Genomic DNA, 21,956 nt, shown 5'->3' with positions numbered 1-21,956 from the left:
GCTCCAAGGAGATTATGTTGAAAAATAAAAAAAAATTTACCCAAAAAAAATTGTTTTTATACTTCATTCTAAGGACTTATTGAACTACCCTCGTATATGAACGTCTGAAACGTCTGTCTAAATCGTCTTTTCAAAGTTTTTTGTAATATATTATTAAATTCGGCTATAATTGTATTCTTTTAAAATAATAAAATTATGGAAACAAAACTTTGTCATCTTATAAATTTACACAATAACTTTCATCACAAAACATTAGACATTTTTATTATTTTAAGAAAAATACAATTACAGCTGTACGTTATTGCGAAGGAAAATACGAATTTCCATTTTTTATGAAAATAAATCCAATTTTCGCTTCTTCAAGACGCGGGCATCAAAAAACTCTTCTGAAATAAATGCACTATATTATTACCAACTTTTTAAAAGTTCTAATACTCAAAACATAGTCAACAAATTTTTTTCGCTCAATTGGTGAAATACATAAAATTGCATTGCTTTCAAAAAATTGAAATAACTTTAAGAATAATTAACATTTTCAAAGTTGTGAGGCTAATTTTAGTAACAAATCTCCATAGTATTTTGTTAAATAGTTTTAAAATATTCGCACATATGTGAACTTTTGCGAATTTTCTGATGCCAAACTTGACTTTAGAGTAGAATTTAATGACAAAATTCTAAATATAACTAGTAGTTTTATAAATTTCCATAAATTTCATAAATTTTTACAAATTCATTTCCAGAAATAAACAGAACGTTTGGTATTTTGAAACAAAAATTCTCGTATGAAGAAGCTATAAAATTCCGCAGCACATTTTGGTGAAAAATTTGATTTTTAGATTGTCCAAACATTTTTTATTTAAACAATTTGTTTGCGAATTACGAAATACGAAAAAACTAATAACGCCATTTTATTTTCTGGAAAAAATAATTGTATATAATTTGTTACCCATAGTATGAATATAAATTCCATACCATGTTATTATTTATGTATGCAAGTCTCCAACTAAGTTCATAAATAATTATTTATGAATTATTTATAATTAGTGAAACATGTAGACTTCACGTAATTTGTTCAGCCTAACCGAATGATAATATTAATTTTTCCTTATCTTGCATTTTTAAGTAAAGTGTTTAAACAAAAGATTTATAAAACATAAAGAAAATAAGAAAGATGCCATTACACTTACATGGTTGTAACAGAACGATTTTGAACGATATTTCTCTTGAAATGTATGAACAATTTCCTAACTTTTTTTAGAAATTTCTAGAGTTCTATCAACTCACAAATGGCCTTTTTCATTTTTTCGTTTGAAAATTAATTTGAACTTCGAGAACGTTTTTTGCTCTGCTGAAGAATTTTTTCGTTGGCACTTACATGACACTTCCGTCACATCTTTCGTATACTAGGTTTAGAATTTGAAAATGTCTACAACCCCAGGCGGAAATATTATTTGTAGTTCATACATAGTGTGCAGTACTATATATATATTATAAAACAAATAATACAATCGAAGAAGACAAACGAATATTATATATAAAAATTCACAATATATATAACACCTGGACTATAAGAAGTGTGACCAAAAATAAACCTTTTGAGCTCAGTTTTAGTTTTAAAAGCTAAGCAGAACGATTTTGGTGAGACTGAAGCTGCTTAAATGAAGCTGCTTAAATATGTATTTTGAAATTAAATTCCAAAACAAAACTAATGTAATTTTTGGAATTTATGTGATAAATAAGTTTAAAAAACATTAAATTTTATTATAATAAAGTGTCAAATTATTTTAATTAGTTCGCAACCGACTTTGGAGAAACAAAACGGAATGACCTCTATATTTTACTTAAAGATAAAAAATATCGTAAGAACAATTAATTGCGGCAACCCAAAAAAATTCTGCCTTATTTAAAATGGAATTTGTTCATTAAAATATCTTAAAACTCTAGTTCTCTATAAGTGAATAAGATAGAAGCAATATTACTGCCCTCTATAACCCAATGACAGTTAAAGAGCTATCAAACCAATATCCAAGTATTTTCTGGAAGGAATACTTCAACTCAATCCTCCAATCGATCGTGATTGATGACAAAGAATTGATAATAGTGAGTGTGCCTGATTTTTTCAAAAAGTTCGAAAAATTGATGATAGAAACTAGATCAAACAGGGTGCTGGCTAATTACCTCTTATGCAGAGCATCTCAAGAAAATGTCGATTTATCAACAGATGCATTTCGAAACAGCAGAATAAAGTTTGATACTATTGTCAGTGGTCAAGGTAAAAAGGAAGTCAGATGGTAGGATTGCCTGGATGCGACATCTATTGTTCTTGGAATTATTATTGGTGCTCTATATATCAGGAAGTATTTCCCACCAGAATTTAAAAAAAAAAACAGAAGAATTAGCAGTCGATATTGAGCAACAATTTAAAAAACTGCTTCAAGGGGTGAGTTTTCTCATTGAAGTATTTCAAACTCTAAGCTTGAAACAGTAGTAGCAAAAAAAAAGAGGCCATATTGAAGCTCCTATGTTTCTGCTTGCTTTTCGCGTGTTTGTTGTCTCGCGGCTTTTTCTGTCCTGTGAAGTTGACAGTTTATTATATATGCCACGGGCAGAAAATATTAAAGTTTCAGTCAGATGTCCGTCCATCCATCATACTTTTTTCCAGGAGGGAAAATAAGAAGAGGTGAGTTAAAGGAAGTGAAGGGGAAATAGTGGGGGAAGTAACAGGAAAGTAAGGAAAATGGGGGGAGGAGAGGGAAAATAAGGGAATTAATTGGAAATAAGGGGAGGAAAGTAAGAAGTAATGAGGGGATGTGAAATAGAGGAAGTGAGGCAGAAGTAATAAGAAGGCATGTAGAAGAAATAAAGTGGAAATGAGAAGAGGGTCTGTAGGGGAAATAAGTAGTGAGGAAATGGAAGAAGTGAAGTAAAATGAGAGAAGGAGAAGTAAGAAAAGCGAGAGAAAGTGAGGGGTAGGAGAGTAGTGGACATAGAGTGGGAAATGACAATAGGTTTAATGCCAATAAATAAGCGAAATAGAAGTAGCGGAAACAATGACAGGGGAAGTATGGATAGTTATGGGAAATAGGGAGAGGGTAGAGTGGGTAGTATAGGAAGTTATTGAAAATAAGGAGAAGGCAGAGAGGGAATGTTATAGGAAATGAGGAAGTGGATGTAAGGCAAGTGAGGTGAAATGAGGGGAGGTGCAGTATGGGAAATAAGGGGAAATTATGGTTGATGGAGCAAAGGAAGTAAGGGAAAAATGTTAGGAGTGAAAGTAAGGGAAGTAAGGTATAGTTTCGGGATAAAAGTAAGAAAAGTGAGGGGAATTAGAGGAAATGAGAGCAGGAAAAAGTAGAATAATTGAGAATAAATCAACGGAGGAGAAGTAAACAGGACGAAAGGAGGGGAAGCAGGGGAATTGTTGGAAAATGTGGATAAGACAGGAAGGGAAAGGATTGGAGAAAGAGTAGGGAAAGTGAAGTGAAGAGATGGAAAGTAGAGGAATTTATAAGAAATAGGGATAGAAAATTTGAGGAAAAATAAGGGAAGCAAAAGTAGGGTAAGAAAGGGGAAATCATAAGAAGAAAAATATTTGAAATAAGAAGAGATTATGGAAAGAAGTAGGGTAATAAGGGGAAGTGAGGGGGAGGTAAGTAGGTAGAGCATTTGTGAGTTAGTGGAGTGGAAGTATGGGGAGTTAAGGGAAGTAGATGGAGTTAGGAGATGTAAGGGAATTGAGTGGAGGGAAAAGTAGAGAAATTAAAGGGAAATTAGTGGAGGGGAAGTAGGAAAACTTATGGGAGAGTAGGTAGATACATATTTAAGTAATACGTACGTTCTGCAACACCATTTCAACTTATATCGCTAATAAATCTCTTTAGCAATCTCCCCAGGTGAATAGCCTCACGAAGTCATCATGTTTATATATTTCTAATTTTTTCTACGTGTCCCTTATTTGCTCTGCCCTTTGTTTCAGATCGACTCGATGAACGAAGGAACAAAGAGAGGTGCTTTGGATGAGCTTGCATTGATGAAAAATTTAATTGGTTATCCCAAACATGTCTATTTTCTGGTCGCAACATTATCACAATCTATTAAGGCAATCTGTGAACAAAGCTGATTGGACAGCCCACAGTGATACTTTTGTTGTAAGCTCTTTTTATCGTATAGAGAAAAATGGCATTCATAAGTTTATTTTATTGATGAACTATCAAAATTATTTATTTGGAGTAATTTTCACATAATTCAAGGATAAATAATTGTAGATTCAAATCCTTTGATAAAAATGAAATCTGAAATGAGCTGTTATAGTATCAGTCTGTTAAATAAATAAAAGGAAACAAATATTCTTTATTTAATAAAGTCTTGAAAATATTAAAAAGGGAGCGTTCACATTTATTATGTAACCCTTTGAAGGGCTGAAGGCTGCCCTAACATCAGAAAGTCTTTATAGGCGAGGAATCGAGAATGTTTTGAAATACTTGACAGTTCTCTGATCAAAAAATTAAATTAAATTCCGTCTCGACAAGTTAAAGGCCATTATTATCTATATTCGAAAATTAAGTAGTTGCATCTTCGACCAAATAGTTAAATTTTGTAATTAAAAAAAAAATTTTTAGAAGACGGACGAATCTTCAACCCAAAAAGTTAAGTTTTCGAGAATAAAGTTCCTTTTGAGCCAAGAGAGGTGAATTTTCAATACAAAAAGACGCTGTTTCAACAAAATAGTTCAATTGTCGGGCAAAAAATATTAATTTTTTACCAAATAGTTGAATTTTCCACCATAAAGCTTAATTTTCTACGAAAAAAAACAAATTTTGAACATAATAAAAATATATTTCACTAAAATTATTCAATTTTGTGATAAAAAAAAAACAATTATTTTTCAGCTAGTTGAATTCTGGTAACTATGCAGATTTTTCAATAATCAAAATTCATTTTCTACCCAAAAATACAACATTTCAAACAATTTTATAGATTTTCTACCAAATATTAGAATTTAAAATTTTTGAAGGATAAATTTTGAACCAAAAATGGAATAGTTAACTTCTTAGCTAATCAAATGTTTTTAAACAAAACAATTGAATTTTTAAATGTATAGCTTAATTTTCTACCTAAATAGTTAAATTTTCAACCAAAAATATCAATTTTCTACAATACAGTTGAATTACGTTCAAATAGTTTAATTTTTAACTAAAATTATGAATCTTCAACCAAAACAGATTAATTTTCAACCAAGCTGTTGCATGTTTAACCAAAAGTGATCAGTTTTCAACCGAGAAGTTATTTCCTACAAAAGAAAAGAATTTTTATAAAAATGAATGAATTTTCAACCAAATAAGCTCAATTTTCAACCTAAAAAAAATGGATTTATCACGATTTAATTGTTTGCTTACTCCTCAATAATAGTCCAATTTAAAATAAAAATAATATTATTTTATTTTCAACATTTCCACAACTTTTTTTCTGGCTTTCATTCCATAAAAAAAATTTTAGTTTCAAAATTGTACAGCAATAATCGAAAACTATCAAATTGGAACATTTAAATTTTTGAAAATTCGTTATTTGTAAAACTTTAAAGCTGTACAATTTTTAAGTGAAAGCTTCCAGAAGAGATCAAATCAGTTTTAAGTTAATAAAGTAATTCTAAAAACTGAGTATTCTACTATTGAATCTTATAATTCAAATATTTATAAGAATTATAAGCTCATAGTTTTTGAAATTTAATAATAATTTAAAACTTTTGTAACTTTAAAATGGGAGTGTCTACACATACCAAAAAATCCGATTATTTGTACTGAAGTTTCGGTACACGTAGTCATGGCCTAATAAAATTCATTATTCACGCACTTCAATATATTTACATTAAACATTTTCAAATTTATGTTTTTATACATGAACAATTATATTGAATGCAAAAGAAATGTATGCGCTTCATAAATATAAACATTTCATAATTAAGCATTTAAAATTGCGTTAGTTTTGATCATTACAAATTTTTCAAAAAAAAATTTTAATCTCAACTGATTCAACAGTACCAAATTTTTAATAAGAAGAGGTTTTATCATATTTAGACTTAAAATACCCAATACATTTGTATCTATTAACTTCCCAAGAAATACCTGTGAGGAAGTTTAATTCACTTGTTAAAAAACCAGAACATTGTTCACGCCATGCGCACACTGATTACCCTTTCTTTAAGAAGAAGCTCGGTTTATTTTACAACATTTTGATATGTATTGTACAGAAAATGTTATGTGATTCAAGAAGGTTGTATATGATGAACAAAAGTTTCCTTATGATAGCAAAAAAATTCCAGTAAATTCAATATGTATGACGCTATTGCTTCAACTCAGAATTCTTTAAAATTGGCAGATAAGTTTTTTCATAGGCAAAATAGGACTCTCTGCGTGTGTAAATAATCTTACATCGTATTTTTAATATTCTTTTTATCATTTAAAAAACATTAAAAATACATGTTACCGTAATATTTTACCATGATGTGATGTGAAATGACAAAAGTCACTTCAAAACTCTACACTTGTAACTATTACATGTTTGCTTGAACATCAATCTTTTTCAGTTGAAAATTCAACTATTGCTTGAAAATTTCTGTATTTTGTTGAAACTTTGTATTTTGTGGTAAAATATTAATCTTGTTGGTGAATAATTTACCTTTGTGGTTGAAAACCCAGCTATGAGGTTGAAAATTAAATTCTTTGGTTGAAATTAGTTTTTAATTGACAGCTGATTTTTTAAACTACAAATTATTTACATTTTTTGTTGTCATTTGTTTTTTATATAGACATTTCATTCTTTTAGTAAAAAATATATTTCTTTGGTTGAAAATTCAAATATTTTGTTGAAAATTTCTTTTATAAGCTTAAAAACTTATTTCACTCAATGAAAATTAGGCTATTACTTCTTCGTAGAAAATTGACCTTTTTTAGTTAAAAATTTATCTATTTCGGTAAAAAATCGTCTTATTTAGTATAAAATTCAGCTTTTATGTTAAAACTTCAACTATTTGGTTAAAAATTGATTTTTTTATTGAAGATGCATCATTTTAGTAAATTTCTTTATTTAGAATATTTATAGCCCAAAACAGGTAAAAGCCTGATGACTGGGTTTAAGCTTACATTATTTTTATTATATCAAATACACTTTATTGCTTCACATAGATTGCGCCTTGAATGTAAATATTTCTAAATTATAAAATTATAAAAGTTTCTTATTTAACTTTTGCTACTGAGCGTTTCAATACAAAAGAAATACAAATTATTATAGCAGTATTATCCGAGTATTTGGGAAGAGTAGAACTTCTTCAGTTTCCTGGTTAATTATCCTACCGTTTCAGTTTCTCTAACTTCTTCTTGTAACTCATTATATATAGTAAAACTCTCATAAATTATTCTTCAATTCATTTCTTTAGTTAAAAAGTTAACAAATTTGGTTTAAAATACTTTTTTTTATTGGAAATGAATTTTTTTACTAAAAATGTAGCTATCCTACTTATTCTATTTAAAATTCGTCTTTTTTATTCGAAAATTAAATTTATTTGGTAGAGAAAGCACATTCTTCTGTTGTATATTTAACTTTTTGCAAAAATTTGTCCTAATAAATTAAAAATTTAATATTTTCTATGAGATTTTTTCTTTGTATTGATTGAAAAATCTTCCATGGGTAAAAATTCAATTTTTTTGTTAAAAATGCGTACTTTTGTATTTAATTTAACAGTTTTCATTGAAAATTACAATACTCTTTTACAAGAAATATTAACTATTACACTTTTTGTTGAAAATAATAGTTTTTATGAAAGATTCTTCAGTTTGGATCAAATAGTAACGATTTTCCCGAAAAATCCCTTTTTTTGGTTAAAGATTAATTAATTTAACTAAAATAAAAATAATAAAAAATACAATAAATAATTTTAAAATTTTGTGAGTTCTATTATGTACACAAATGTGACATTCTTTGTCGCTGCCCTTGAACTGAAACGGAATTCTTAATTATTTGTGTAAATTTGGCTACATTCCTTCCTTCGAGTTTCTTCAAATGACCAAATCAGCATTGAGTAAAAGCAACAACAATGTTTTTAAGATTTTCGTGACTGATTTAATTTTCAGAGAAAAATTGCATGACTTTTCAAAATTGTTCTAGACTGGTTTATTGCCAATATTTCAAGAATTATAACATTATTTTTTATTCTTTATGTCAGAGAAAATTTTTGTTTATTAAAGGCTTTGAATTGAAAACCTTTTTTTATATTTATGCAATATGAATTCCGTTTTTCTTTAGTAATCCATGCTGCAGATTTGCCAGACATTTACTTTGGTATAGAAAGACCTCAGTACTTGAACTATGCTCTAACTCTAGGTAGCCAATACGATAAAAATGGTGACCTTAAGAATTGGTGGAGTCCAAAAACAAAACAAAAATTTCTTGAGAAAGCAGATTGCATTATTAAGCAGTACGAAAATGACACTGCTAAAGAAGTCGACTTAAAAGTATGTACATTATGTTGCATTTAAAAAAATATAACTTCTATACTTTTAGTTTTAAGAGAAGCTTATACCAATTTTCTTTTTGTTAGGCTTAAAAATGTAATGATTTTTTTAAAGGATCTGCAAAATCCATTTTTAGTTAAAAAATGATCTTTGTCAGTTCTAAATTCAACTGTTGGGTCGAATGCTGAATTCTTTTCTCAAAAATTCATTTTAATTGTTGAAAATTCTTCATTTTAAAGGAAAATTCTTCTCTGGGATTAAAAATTAAACTTCTTTGTTGAAAATTCGTTTTTTTACTGAGAATTAATTTTCATTGTTAAAAATGTAACTATCCAATTTTTGATTGAAAATTAGTACTTTAAATTAAAAATTGAATTTTTCTGGTTCGAAATTCATGTATTTTGTTGACTGCTATTTTTTTGTCCGAAATTCATATTATCGAATTGAAAATAGAAAATTTCACTGCTTCATAGAAAATGTATCTATTTTGGCAGAGAATTAATTTTGTTTGTTGAAAATTCATAATTTTGTTTAAAATTAAACTTTTTTGTAAAAAATCGTCTGTTTTTACTTGATATTAGCTGGTTGAAAACCTGTTTTTCCTATTTAGAGGTCAAATGTTTTCTAAAACATTCCACTGTTTGGCTGGAACATCCATCTATTTGATTAAGGATTTAACTCTTTTTTTCAACCTTATCCTTTTTCATGAAATTTAGGTGGATGATAATTCGTTTTTATTGTTAATGAAAAGCAATTTCCGAAGCGGAAAAATTAAATATTCTATTATTTTGTTAGGAATTTATCATTTTTAGTTGAAGATTCAACTGTTTACTTGGAAATGTATTTTTTGTTGTTTAAAATGTAAGCTCTTGGTGGAAAATTCGTGTATTTTGTTGATAATTTAACTATTTTAGTAAAAAAATAATCTCCTCGATAAAAAAATTAACTGTATGGTTGAAAATTCAATTATTTGATTGAATCTTGAACCCTTTTCTTCAAATATTTCTTTTTCGTGGAACATTCATCGTTTTACATAAAAATTCATTTGTTTATTTGAAAATCCAATTATTTTGCTAAATTTTTTTTTTGTTTTTTTAGTTTAGGTTTAATTTTCTTTACTGAAAATGAAAATATTTCATTTCTGGTTAAAGTTTGATATTTTCAATTGAAATTGAATTTTTCTCAATAATAATTCATATATTTTGTTAAAAATTCACCCTTTTTAAATTAAACTTTATCTTGGATTAAATACTCTCTGAAAAAACGTTTTGTTCCATATTCCTTTTTTTAATTAACAGCTTGGTGTAAAGTTTAACTACTTTGTAAGAAATTCATTTTTTGCATGTATTTGGCTGAAGATTCAACTACAATGAAACTCTTCTATAGTGCCGATTTCGGGGCTGACGGTGGGTGGGAACTAGCTCATTGTAGCCCACTCCGCTTTTTGATTGTTTACGGGTTTCACTGTATTTTGTTTAAGACTTCTATTTTTTCGCTGTATTGAAGTAATTGAAAATTTATCGTTCTTAGTCGAAAATTTAACTATTTGATTGCAAAATCATCTTTAGTTGTCGAAAATTCAACTGCTTATTTAGACATTGAACTATCTTTTTAGACTCATTTTTTGGTAAAAAGTTTATCAGTTTTTTTTAATGCGTTCTTTCGAATTGAAAAATCATTTCTCTTGGTTCTACAGAAACATTATTATAAAAATTAAACTTTTTTGGTTGTTAATTTAACCGTCTTCTAGAAATTTGTCTTTTTGGCTTGAGAATTTAACTTTTTAGTTAAAAATGTAACTGCAAGATTATTCTGAGTAATCTAATAAGTGGATGCACCTTTACCCTATTATGTTCATACTTACACAGTAAGGTCGCTAAAAAAAATCAAGTTCCTTTGATGTGTGAAGTTCCCCCCCCCCCCCTCAAAAAATGCTTCCATTTAGTGAAAAAGCAACTGTGAATTTTGTTAAGCCTTTTGAACCAGGAGATCTTGGTGGTGCGTTCCGCTAGCACCTCCGCAATTGAATTTGAATATTTTCCTTATGCCATAATATTGGGCTTCTTTTGGGCTTTTTTCGGGCACCGATTCCAATTTTTGGTCTCTTTTAGTTTTCACAAAAAACCGACTTTGAGGTGAAGGTGCTGGTCGCCAGCACATCCACTACAGAAAATTGAAAGAATTTAAAAAATCAACCGCGCCAACATTTTGGGCTTTTATGGGCTCTCATAAAAGTGCAAAAATTAATTTTTCTAAAACAACCCCTATCTATCTATCACTCAAACTAAAAGTAGGCATATCAGAATTTCGGGATGTTTGGGCTCTCAAAAACTGCAAAAATTAATTTTTAAATCACAACCCCTGTATCCTAAAAATTACCCTTATAGTGATTTTTGCACTCAGCCTGAATGCAAGCATTTTCGAATATTGCGCTATTTAAAATAATAAAATAATTTGAATTATTATTGAAAATTTTTAATAATTTAAAATATACCATAGGCACAGTAGCATGAAACAACAATAAAGTACTACCCTCATCACATTCAAAGGACCAAGTCTCTTCCTCCATCAACTAAAACCTCCGAAACAACCTCAAATTAAAAATAACTAAACCAAACAACTTTTAAACACTCTAGTAAATAAATCTATCTCCACAGCCATATTTCACAATCCATAGGAACTACCCTATTACATGTAACAAATCCAGTCTCAGCTGTCTTCAACTAAAACCGCCAAAAAATCTAAAATTAAAGAGAATCAAAAATAATGACCATAAACAGCTTTCCAAGTATCTAGTAATATATTAACTCTCACAGTAATACTCTACAACCACTAGGGGCTGCTGAATATTTTTGTAACTGTAGATATACCAACAAGAGATCTTAGCAATTGTCTGTGGTATTTATTTTTAAATTAAATTTTGTTGGCAATTTTGGTTGAAGGCAGCTGAAACTTAGTCCGTTAAATGTGACAGGGGTAATTCTTAGAGATCGTTTAATATTACGAAGTGTATACACTGTCGGTACCGGTAATAAAATAATTGTCGGTGCAGGTAAAAAAAATGACCGGTACCGACAATTTTTTTACCGGTTTTTTCAGAAAACATATTTCTAGCAAGGTAGCGGCAGATCGCGCATATTCATGGAATTCGTGAAGTTCATGAAATTCAGGGAATTCATGAAATTCAAGAAATTGCTGAAATTTAAGGAATTCATGCAATTCAATGAATTCATGGCATTCAAGGAATTCATTCAATTGAAGGAACGTAGTGTCTAGCCTGCCGGCGCCGGCAAGATTGCATGTTGCCGGCTTTTTTTCCTTTTTTTACTTTTTTTTTTTGAAGAATCGTATACTGATGCATGTTGATAGGCTGATTACAAACCTGAACTTTAAAACACATGCAAATATAATTTGCAGTGTTAAAACTTTAAGAAATTACTTTTTTGTTTACGAAGTTTATATACACTATCTGTACCGGCAAAAAGCACATTTCAAGCATAAGGGACTTTTGCACATTTTAGAGTGAGGCCATGTAATTGAGGAGTTATTTTGATATTTTTTGACTTTTGACGCGTTTAACGAAACGTTCTATGTATAAATCACACTTTATTGTCGATTTTCGAATCAAAAATTACTATTGACTGGTCACAGAAATAATTAAGGGTTGCACCTCTACCCCTTCTCCAACGCCACGTGGTGCAGGAGGACCCCCTAGTGACTGGTTAAAAAATAATTTAAGGTCGCACTCCTACCCCTTTTCCAACGCTACGAAAGGGCGTAAAGGCACCCTAATGACTGGTCAAAGAAATAATTCAAGGTCGCATATTTACCCCTGTTCCAACGTCACGTGGGGGCAGGTAGACAAACTTGTGCCTGGTCACAGAAATAATGTAAGGTCGCACCCCTACCCCTTTCCCAACGCCACGCGGAGGCGGGAAGACGCCCCTATGGCTGGTCACACAAATAATGTAAAGTCGCACTCCTACCCCTTTTCCTACGCAACGTAAGGGCGGAAAGGCAACCTAATGACTGACCAAAGAAATAATTTAAGGTTGCACCTCTACAGCTTTTTCAACGCCAGGTGGGGGCGGGTAGGCACCCTTGTGACTGGTCGCAGAAGTAATGAAAGGTCGCACCTCTACCCCTTTTCCAACGCCACGTGGTGCGGGAAAGCCCCCTGGTGACTGGTTAAAGAAATAATTTAAGGTCGCAACTCCACCTCGTTTCCAACGTCACATGGGGGCGGGTAGACTTAGGGGTCGTAGTATATGGCTGTGGAGCTAGACATATTAACTGGAGTCTTTGAAAATTGCCTGGCGTGATTCCTTTTAATTAGATATTTTGTGGTTTTAGTTTAATGCAACTGATGCTGGATTCTTTAAATTTGATAGCGGTAGTTCTTAGGGTTTGTGGAATATTGCTGTGAGGGTCGATCTATCTACTACAGACTTGGAAAGCTGTGTGTGTGTAGATCATTTTTAATATAAAATATTTTTTACCGTTTTAATTGGTAGCCGGTGAGGTCTTGTTGATTCAATGTGATAGGGGTAGTTCCTAGTGGTCGCGAAATATTACTGTTGAGAGACATATATTAACTAAAGTCTTGAAAAATTGTTTTGTGTGATTCTATTTAATTAAAAATTTTTTGGCGTTTTTAGATGAAGACAACTGTGACTTGGTTTGTGAAATATGTTAGGTGTGGTTCCTAGGGGTTGTGTAATATTACTCTGGGAATAGGTATATTGACTAGAGTGTTGAAAAATTGTATGTGCTAATTATTTTTTATTTGAAATATTTTTTATCGTTTCATTTGATGGATGGTGAGTATTTCATAGGTGACGTGGAATATTACTGTGGAAATCTAATTATCAACTAGAGTGTTTACAAGTTGTTTGGGGGATTTATATTTAATTTGAGATTGTTTTTGAGGTTTTAATTTATGGCGTGTGAGACTTGGTTCCTTGAATGTAATATGGGTAGTTCTCAAGTGACGTTTAATGTTACTGTAAAGATAAGGATATGAAAAACATTTTTAGGAAAGTCTTTGTGGTAATTATTTTTTATTGAATTCTTTAGGAATTTTTTAGTTGAAGACAGCTGAACCGCATTTGCTTAAATGCGTCAAGGGTGGTTTTTTATTTAATTTTTGAATTATTACTGCGGGATAGTGGGCATAGCTTAAATTTTTTCGAGCTTGAATAGTATGATTCTTTTTCATTTGTAAATTTTTCGGCAGTGTTTTGTGAACACCGCAAAACCATTGACTTTTGATTTATATTCTTTTTAGTTTTGTTTAATATCTATATTTTTAGTCAGGGGAATCTGTTAATGTTATGGGTTCTTTTCTGACAATAGATATTGTTATTTTTAGTGAACTCCAAGCAAGCTCAAATCTACCGTATATCATTGATTACAACTAGTCCATTTCAAGTTATAATAATTGATTATTCTTACAAAACGTTTGAAAATAGATTCTTAAGGGTTCAAATTTCATAATCCGATAAACAAATTTTGTTTTTACCAAAAAGCGTTATAAAAAATAATTAAATAGTGCAAAATTAACGAAAACACCAGTGAATGAACACTGTGAGCCAATGAATGAACAGTAGAGCACCAGTGAATAAACACCATAATCACTACAAATTAGAATTAAGATTTAGGTATAAAATTACATAGGTACATTACAAAATGAGCAATTACATAATGTAAAATATTAGAAAGCGTTGCGAAATTCATTAAATATATTATTTCAATAAAAACCACAAGACATTTAGATATGAAGAAAGGAGGGAATACCAAAGTTGAACACAGAACTAGGTTAACTTTCCCTAATTTTTTATAGCAATATTTATTTTTAAAACATCTCTATCAGTTCTTTTAACTTTACAAAAAATACAACTATTTGTTTAAAAATAGATAACTCTTATCTAGTGACTACAATAGAAAACTGCGATTTTTAAGACAAAACATTTGTAATAGAACACCTTACTATGTTGCTTTAGGTTAAATTAGCAAATACATTTATAAATCATAGTGTTGTAAAAATGGAAATTCTTTAAAAACTTATAAATATATATTGACTAGTACCTAACACGAATTAATGTTTTTTTATAGTTAAACAACGTTTTCTAAATGCAAAAAAAAGCATTAAATTTCTTACCTCAAAGTTGCTTTACCTTTAATTTAGTTCGTGCGTACTTTTTGATGTTCTAATCACAAAAATATGCATTTAAACTATAACTATTTATAGTTTATATTTATGTTTATAGCTTCGATATTTATAGTCACATTAAGTGAAACAAACATATGTATATGTAACGAAACAACAGCCAGGTCTCCGTCACCTGCTGTTCATTCACTGGACCTGCGGGGTGACAGTTTTGCTGCAATAAATGAACACAGCGTTCGTTCGCTGGACCACGGGCAATTTAAAGGTCCAGTACGTGAACACTCATTTATTAATAAAAAAACGTACTTTTTGTGAAAAGACCTTGTGGGGAATTGAATAATATTATCTTACAACTAAAACAGCACAACTTTGATGCAGAAAAGGTAAAGAATTTTTTTGTAAAAGCAGTGTAAACAAGGAGTTGCTCAGGCACGTACCTTATAGTGGTCGACTACTTTCTCACCATCACTTACCATAATCGATGGTGCCTCAAATTTAAGAAATTTAAAAAATTATAAACAAAAATTTACTGCAATGAACTGTATATTAAACTATTCAAAATTGCTTCAAGATTTCAAATATATAGAAATTCATAAATACTTTAACTTTGAAAGGTTATATTTATATATTTTTCGCATTAGTGTTCATTCACTGGTGACTGTTCAGCCACTGGATCACTCACCCTATGTTGAAAAAAGGTTTTTTCGTAATATCTGCGAAAGGTTTCTCAACTTTTCTTCACATTTTCATTTTATCATCATTTTTTACAACTTTTTACGATATTTAGGCAAAACTAGAAATTTTTCATCAAACCTGGTAGAAAATACGAATTTTGGACGGGTGAGAGTGGTTGAACCCTGTGGGATCCAATATCTTCTTTTTCAAAAAATGTGAAAAAGACGCCGTTTTTTCAACAAATGGAAGTTTCTTTGGGGGCGGGGGACCTCACAGATCAAAGGTACTTAAATTTAATGAGTCACCTTATTAACCAGTTATACTACAACTCACAAAATGATTTATTTTTGTAGAAAAACGCACTTATTGATGAACTATAACAAATATATATCAACTTTTAGTTGAATGGTGTCAGTACTCAACAAGAAAACATTGCAGATAATGGAGGCATGAGCTTATCGTACATAGCCTATCAAGATTGGGTGAAACGAAACTTACCCGAGCCCACTTTGCCTGGGTTAAACTATTCCTCAACACCACTTTTTTGGATCAGTGCAGCCAGCACGTTTTGCGAAAAAGAAACACCAGAGTTTATGAGAAACTTAATTGCAACCGACTCTCATAGCATTCCAGAATTTAGAGTTATAGGGCCAAATTCTAACAGACCGGAATTCGCAGAAGACTTTAATTGTCTCCCAGGTTCAGCAATTACTCCTGATGAGAAGTGTTTGTTATGGTAAATCCATTCTCGAAAATTTAATTATTATTCGAAATATTAATATATTGAAAATTATTCCATTCATGCCCAGTATAAATGCGTTTCCAAATTTAAAAGCCCTCGCTGCTTTATAAATGAAATTGTATTTGCTTATTTGTTCCATTACTTCAGTGACAGCCTATTTTAGTGAAAGAAGTTTTTAGGTACTTTCATGTTGTATACTTAAAAAAAAAAATACTCACCTTTCAAATTATTTTGAAAAAACATTTGAAAGTGTTTCGTGAGCTATAGTAATAATTCCAAATTTTACAGAGTGTGGAAAAATTCACAAAACAATATTTATATTTGAAAGCTAAAATGGTGTCTTTCTAAATTGTTATCAATTGTTTTCATACGTGTAGTAATTATATGTATTTCTCTATCCTCAGAAAGTGGTGTAACAAAATATCTTAAAAATCTCGCACACATTGATTTACTTTAAATTGTTTCATTCATTATATTTACAATTTAAAAATAAAATCCGTTGTTAACTTTCAATTTGTTTAGAACTGTTATTTAATTTGTTATCATTTGACGAGTCCCGAAGACGCACACAAACATTTCGGATAAAGTACTGTAGTATTCCAAATATGAGAGAAACTTTATATTCATATAAATGGAATACACCAGCGGCGTGATCAGAATATTTTCCGGGGGGGGGCTTCGATTTTTTCGGAGGGGGCTTCGGGTTTATGCATAGGTAAAGAGTGGGGGAAAAGGGAATTGAATAATGAAAAAACTTAGTTTCTGAGGTCAAATTATATCGAAATGTCAAGAAAGTAGATTAGATATTTAAGTCAGTACAAAACTCCCTCTATGCGGAAAGTAAAAGGAAAGCCGTTCTCTCTAGTTTAGTTCATGATTTAGTACACATTTACAGTGATAAGGAAATAAGGATATTATACTGGGTGAGAAAAATCGAAATTTTTGTTTCCAGATGTATTTAGTGGTTTTGGTTCATAGAAACGCCACCTATAATAAGAATAGTACCAAAACTGGTTGTATTCGTTATGTTACATACCTGTTACGTACCCTTCACCACCAATTACCACAACCGTTTCGATTTGCATTTTACTCTGCAGTGACAGTGGGAGTAAGTCAGGAACACAAGACGGTAAAGGATTTTCGTTGTGGTTCTAGTTTGAGTTCTCCACTACAGAATAATTATAATTTCCAAACAATTTTTAATCAAAAAGTATTGATTTCTTACGCGTTAAAAATATTCGAGAGGATCAAACTTATTTAAGGCTATAGATACGTCTCTCGCAAAAGGTAAGTGATATATTTCCATATCTGTTGTATATAATAATTACATTTCTTGTTTGTATACTTGATTCTGAATATAAAAACTGATTTTTGTTTCAGTCAGCAGATACGTGCCAGTGACTAATTAAAGGTCAAATAAGTATTACAATATGGGTGCAGTCCATTCGGTGAAGCGAGTTGCTGCTCAACTTCTCCCTGCAATGGGTGATAATAAACAATTAATCCAGAAGGTAAATATAATGATTATAAATACATTTTTACATAAATTAGATAATTCAATGTTACCATAAGAGTCTAAACTTCAATTTATAAGCGGATATTTGTAATAAAACAAGGGTTACAAACATTGAAAATCTATTTTCGATTTCTCTGAAATCCATGGAATTAGATTTGTGTTTAGTAATAAAAACTTAATACAAAACAAGTCGCCTTTTATGATCGTCGAATAATTGCAAAACAGTATAGGATTTTGTTTACTTTTTTAAAAAATACAAAAAAACTAATTTTTTCAAACAATTTATATATCTTTATGCATTTAGAAGAGTAGCAAAGAATCTGTTACGTAAAAAAAATATATTTTTTCATTAAAAAAAATTATTCCTTTGCAAGAAAGAAGAAAATTAGTAAGATGGAAAATTTCAAGTAATTTAATTTATGATCAGCAAACCCTTTAGAAGTTTAGAATTACACTACCATTATAATGGGACAAGCAGGTAGCAGGATATGACTAATTGAAAGGATTTGGGCCTGTGCTGCTTACCTCAAATAAAATCATTGAATATTCCACGAAAAAATATTAGGTTCCAAGCTTTTACTACTCAAAACGAATTTTACACAAATAATCCACCACGGCGTTTGAAGAAGATGACTTTAAACAGTGTGTTAATTTTTAAAAAATTTTAAAGTCAACTATCATGTTTTTGGTTTAATATTCCTCTCTTTTGGTTAAAAAATTTCCTATTTGGATAAAAATCTTACTACTTGGTTAGAAATGTAATTATTTTGTTGAACATTGAACTATTTTGTTAAAAAAAGTCTTCATTTGGTCGAAAATTCGAACTATCTGTTAAAAATGGAACAGCTTTGATTTATTTATTTAGTTAACTTATTACGATTGAACGATTTTGTTGAAAATTAGTTGTATAACTGCAAATATAACTGTTTTATTGAAAAATCGTCGTTCGTTTGTAGAAAATTAATTTTATTAATTGAAACTTCAACGACTTACTTGAGAGTTGAACTAATTTGTTTATTGAAAATTCACTACTTCATCAGAGTGTTTTTTTTTATTCTTTTTTTTAATGATTTGTTTAATTAATTTTTTTTGTAATGCAACTATTTGGTTAAATATTGTTCTTTTAAGTTGAAAGCTCAACTCCTAAGCTGAAAATGCGTCCTTGTAGGTTAAAAATTTATTTACTTGAAAAAACAATTATTTATTTGAAAATTCAACTATTATAAAAAAAATTTAATTATTTTAGTGAAAAGTTATTTTTTGATTACAGATTCTTAATTTTAGTTAAAAATTGTTGAACACTAGTTTTTGTTTGTTTGTGGAAAATTAATTTTTTAACTTATACTTTAAATATTCCATTTTTTTACTTTAGGCTGATCTTTTTATTTAAAGAAAAATCAAATACCTGGTTGAAAATCGATCTTTTTAACTAAAATGGAAATTATTCGGCTGCAAGTACATCTTTGCGAATAAAAAATTTAACTATTTTATTAAAAATTTAATTATAATTCTTAAATTTCAATTATTTTGGCAAAACTTAAATTATTTTGTTGAACATCCGTTTATTTGTAACATAATTCATCCTTTTCGATTGAGGATTAAACAATCTTGTAGTAAAATTGTCTTTTTGGTTGCTAGATTCAACCATTTGGTTAAATGTAACTGTTTTTGATTGAAGTCTAATCTTCTTATGATTGAAAATTAGATGATTTAGTTGAAAATTCATAGCTGCATGTTGAAAATTTAATTATTTGGTGAAAAGTTGAAAATTTTTAAAATAATTATTGTTCTTTTGTGCTTAAATCTTCAAATATTTTTTTGAAAATACAAATGCTTCATCTAAAATTATTATTCTTTGTTTGTTTGGAATTCAACCATTTAGATGAAAAATAACTTTTCTTGGTTCAAACTTACCTTTTTATTGAAAATCCATCTTTTTGGATTTAAAAGTCAATTGTTTTCTACAAAATTGCACCTCACAGCTTACAAAGTCAACTGTTTCGTTAAAAACTAATCCCTTTCGTTAGAAAATTAATCTTTTTGGTTGAATATTCAACTATTTTGTTGAAAATGCAAAATAATTTGACTTGATCTCTTAAATGTTGAATACAATATAGTACCTACCTATACCATACATTAATTAATTAATTTTGTATGTATATTTATTATATTTAAAAGAATTTATTCCTTTATTTTCAAGAAAAATCATCATAATATATATATATATATATATATGTGTGTGTGTGTGTGTGTAGAAAAAGTTTTATAGTGTAGAACTGTAGAATATATTTTGGATATGGAAAATATTGGATAGTTTTGTGCACCATATTTTGAGAATCTTTTCAGAATATATTATTATTACACCATTAAGCCATTTCCCTTTCGAGGTAGGCGTGGCTCACTCGGTGGGGGAAAGGAGTAGTGTGTGGAAGTGATAGAGAATTTTCAGATTGATCCAGAATTCTCGTGTTATTTATGTAAATAACATGTTCGTTCCGCAACACTGCTCCGACCCAGGTTGCTAATCAATTTCTCTAGCAATGACCCCAAGTGAAGATTCGCACAAAGTCGTTATGTAAGGTTCCCCAATTGGGTCCATTATTGGCCAAGGTCTTTTGTTTCAGGCGTTATTCACTCTAGTGACACTCTTTATTAACTATTTGCCGTCATACTTTCCTGTCCTGGCATACTTCTCTAGCTTCTTTTATGTCCATGCATTTTTTCATACAGGCTCTCGTGTTTCTGTGACTTGTTATGTCTCTTCTAACTAGGGTCTCATTCACAAATTCTAACCATTCTTTCCGCGGTCTACCTCTGGGCATGCTGCCATTTACTTTACCTTGATACCCTTGTTTCGTTAGTCGTTCATTTGGCATTCTCTCAATATGTCAGAACCATCCCAACCGATTTCTTTCCCACGTGTCTACTAGCGTCTCTTCTGCACCACATTCTTTTAGAATTATCTCGTTACTTACTTTGTCGATCAGAGTTTTCCCGCATATCATGCGCATAAATCTTATGTCAATTGCGTTAATTTTACTCTTGTCTTTTTCTCAATAAGTCCATGTCTTGCTACCGTATAGTACAGTCGGTACAAATATAGAATTATGTATTACCATTTTAGCTTTATTTGATATATTTTTACTTCTGATAAGGGGACCTGCTCTACCAATAACCTTCTTACCTTCGTCTATGTGTCTATCTAATTCTTCATTTATCTTCCCGCCCTTAGTAAATAAGCTACCAAGGTATACGAACTTATCAACTTGTTTAATTCTCTCATCATTTAATAAAATATTGCATAGTGTTTTCTCACTCTTTCCTTCGAACACCATAGTTTTTGTTTTATTTGCGTTAATTTTGAGGCCCATGCTCTTCATGTTTGCATCTAGTTTATTCAATATTCTTTGTGAGTCTTCGCTAGTCTCTGCCATAACAACCTTATCATCTGCGAACGCTAACCCACGTACCCTTACTATTTCGAGATCCACACCCTCTTCGTCGAAGAGAGCCATTCTTAAACACTTGTCCATAAATAATATAAATAACCATGAAGACATAACGCATCCTTGTCTAACTCCTTGAATAATATCGAAAAAGTCACTCAATTTCCCATTCACTCTTACACTCGCTTTGCTGCATGTATGTATTGTTTTTATAACTTGTAAGATCCATCCATTGACTCCATACTCTTTCAGGGCTTCCCAAAGTTTACTTCTATCTACCTTGTCAAAAGCTTTTTGTAGGCCAACAAATTCACAGAAAACTTTTTTCCTACTCTGAAACTTTTTTCTGTTATTTGTCTTAAGCTTAATATTTGATCCGCACATGACCTTCCTGGCATAAACCCACTTTGGACTTCCCAAATCTTTGCTTCTGTTATTTTCATTACCCTACGAATAAGTATTTTTGAGTATATTTTACTTACGGTACTTAATAAGCTAATCCCTCTGTAATTATTGCAGTCGCTTTTATCTCCCTTTCTCTTGTATATTGGTACGATAATCGCTTTTTCCCAATCGTCTGGGACGTCTCCCATCTCGAAACATAAATTTATCAATTCGCACAGTCTATGTCAGGGCTTACCAAAAGGCAGCCATTGGTTGCATTGGCTGCCAGTGGCAGTCAAAAGACTAGGTCAAACTGGCCCTAACAAATCTTGTCGTTCGACTGGTTTCTAGCCCTTCACGGTCATTATACCTCCCGCCGCGCCGGGCTTGAAAGAAATTATCCTTTTCAAAAATGAAATACAATTAGAAAAAATATATCAGCGTTTGATTTAATAATATAAAAATAAATATAAACTTCTTATTGAATAATATTTATATATTTCACACAATTGATATA

At 30.3% G+C, this 21,956-nt stretch overlaps 2 protein-coding genes and 1 long non-coding RNA gene across 9 annotated transcripts in view; all 3 read left to right on the top strand.

The window, feature by feature from the left end:
- Window positions 1-16,179, top strand: part of LOC117169554 (neprilysin-2-like) — a 28,710-nt gene extending 12,531 nt beyond the window's left edge. For 2 of the 6 annotated variants that reach the window (XM_033355979.1, XM_033355978.1), the window contains 2 exons: window positions 3,977-4,148; window positions 15,753-16,179. In XM_033355979.1, the coding sequence (XP_033211870.1) occupies window positions 4,059-4,148; window positions 15,753-16,091 (429 nt within the window). In that variant the 5' untranslated portion in view covers window positions 3,977-4,058 and the 3' untranslated portion in view covers window positions 16,092-16,179. Of the gene's footprint in view, window positions 1-1,944; window positions 2,433-2,525; window positions 2,681-3,976; window positions 4,149-15,752 lie in introns of those variants that run through there. The other 4 variants (XM_033355980.1, XR_004466676.1, XR_004466677.1 and 1 more) reach the window with 4 other exon arrangements.
- Window positions 14,970-15,634, top strand: LOC117169555. The gene is made up of 2 exons (XR_004466678.1): window positions 14,970-15,059; window positions 15,464-15,634. It is a non-coding gene; the product is annotated as an uncharacterized LOC117169555 (long non-coding RNA).
- An 820-nt stretch (window positions 16,180-16,999) lies between the features above and the next one.
- LOC117169552 overlaps window positions 17,000-21,956 on the top strand; it is a 9,329-nt gene continuing 4,372 nt past the window's right edge. The window contains exons 1-3 of one of the 2 annotated variants that reach the window (XM_033355977.1): window positions 17,000-17,016; window positions 17,191-17,380; window positions 17,474-17,604. In XM_033355977.1, the coding sequence (XP_033211868.1) occupies window positions 17,524-17,604 (81 nt within the window). In that variant the 5' untranslated portion in view covers window positions 17,000-17,016; window positions 17,191-17,380; window positions 17,474-17,523. Of the gene's footprint in view, window positions 17,017-17,048; window positions 17,381-17,473; window positions 17,605-21,956 lie in introns of those variants that run through there. The other variant, XM_033355976.1, reaches the window with a different exon arrangement.

This window comes from Belonocnema kinseyi, chromosome 3 (genome assembly GCF_010883055.1).
Source record: "Belonocnema kinseyi isolate 2016_QV_RU_SX_M_011 chromosome 3, B_treatae_v1, whole genome shotgun sequence".
NCBI classification, from domain to species: Eukaryota; Metazoa; Arthropoda; class Insecta; order Hymenoptera; family Cynipidae; genus Belonocnema; species Belonocnema kinseyi.
This window is presented reverse-complemented; position numbering and strand designations above follow the sequence as displayed.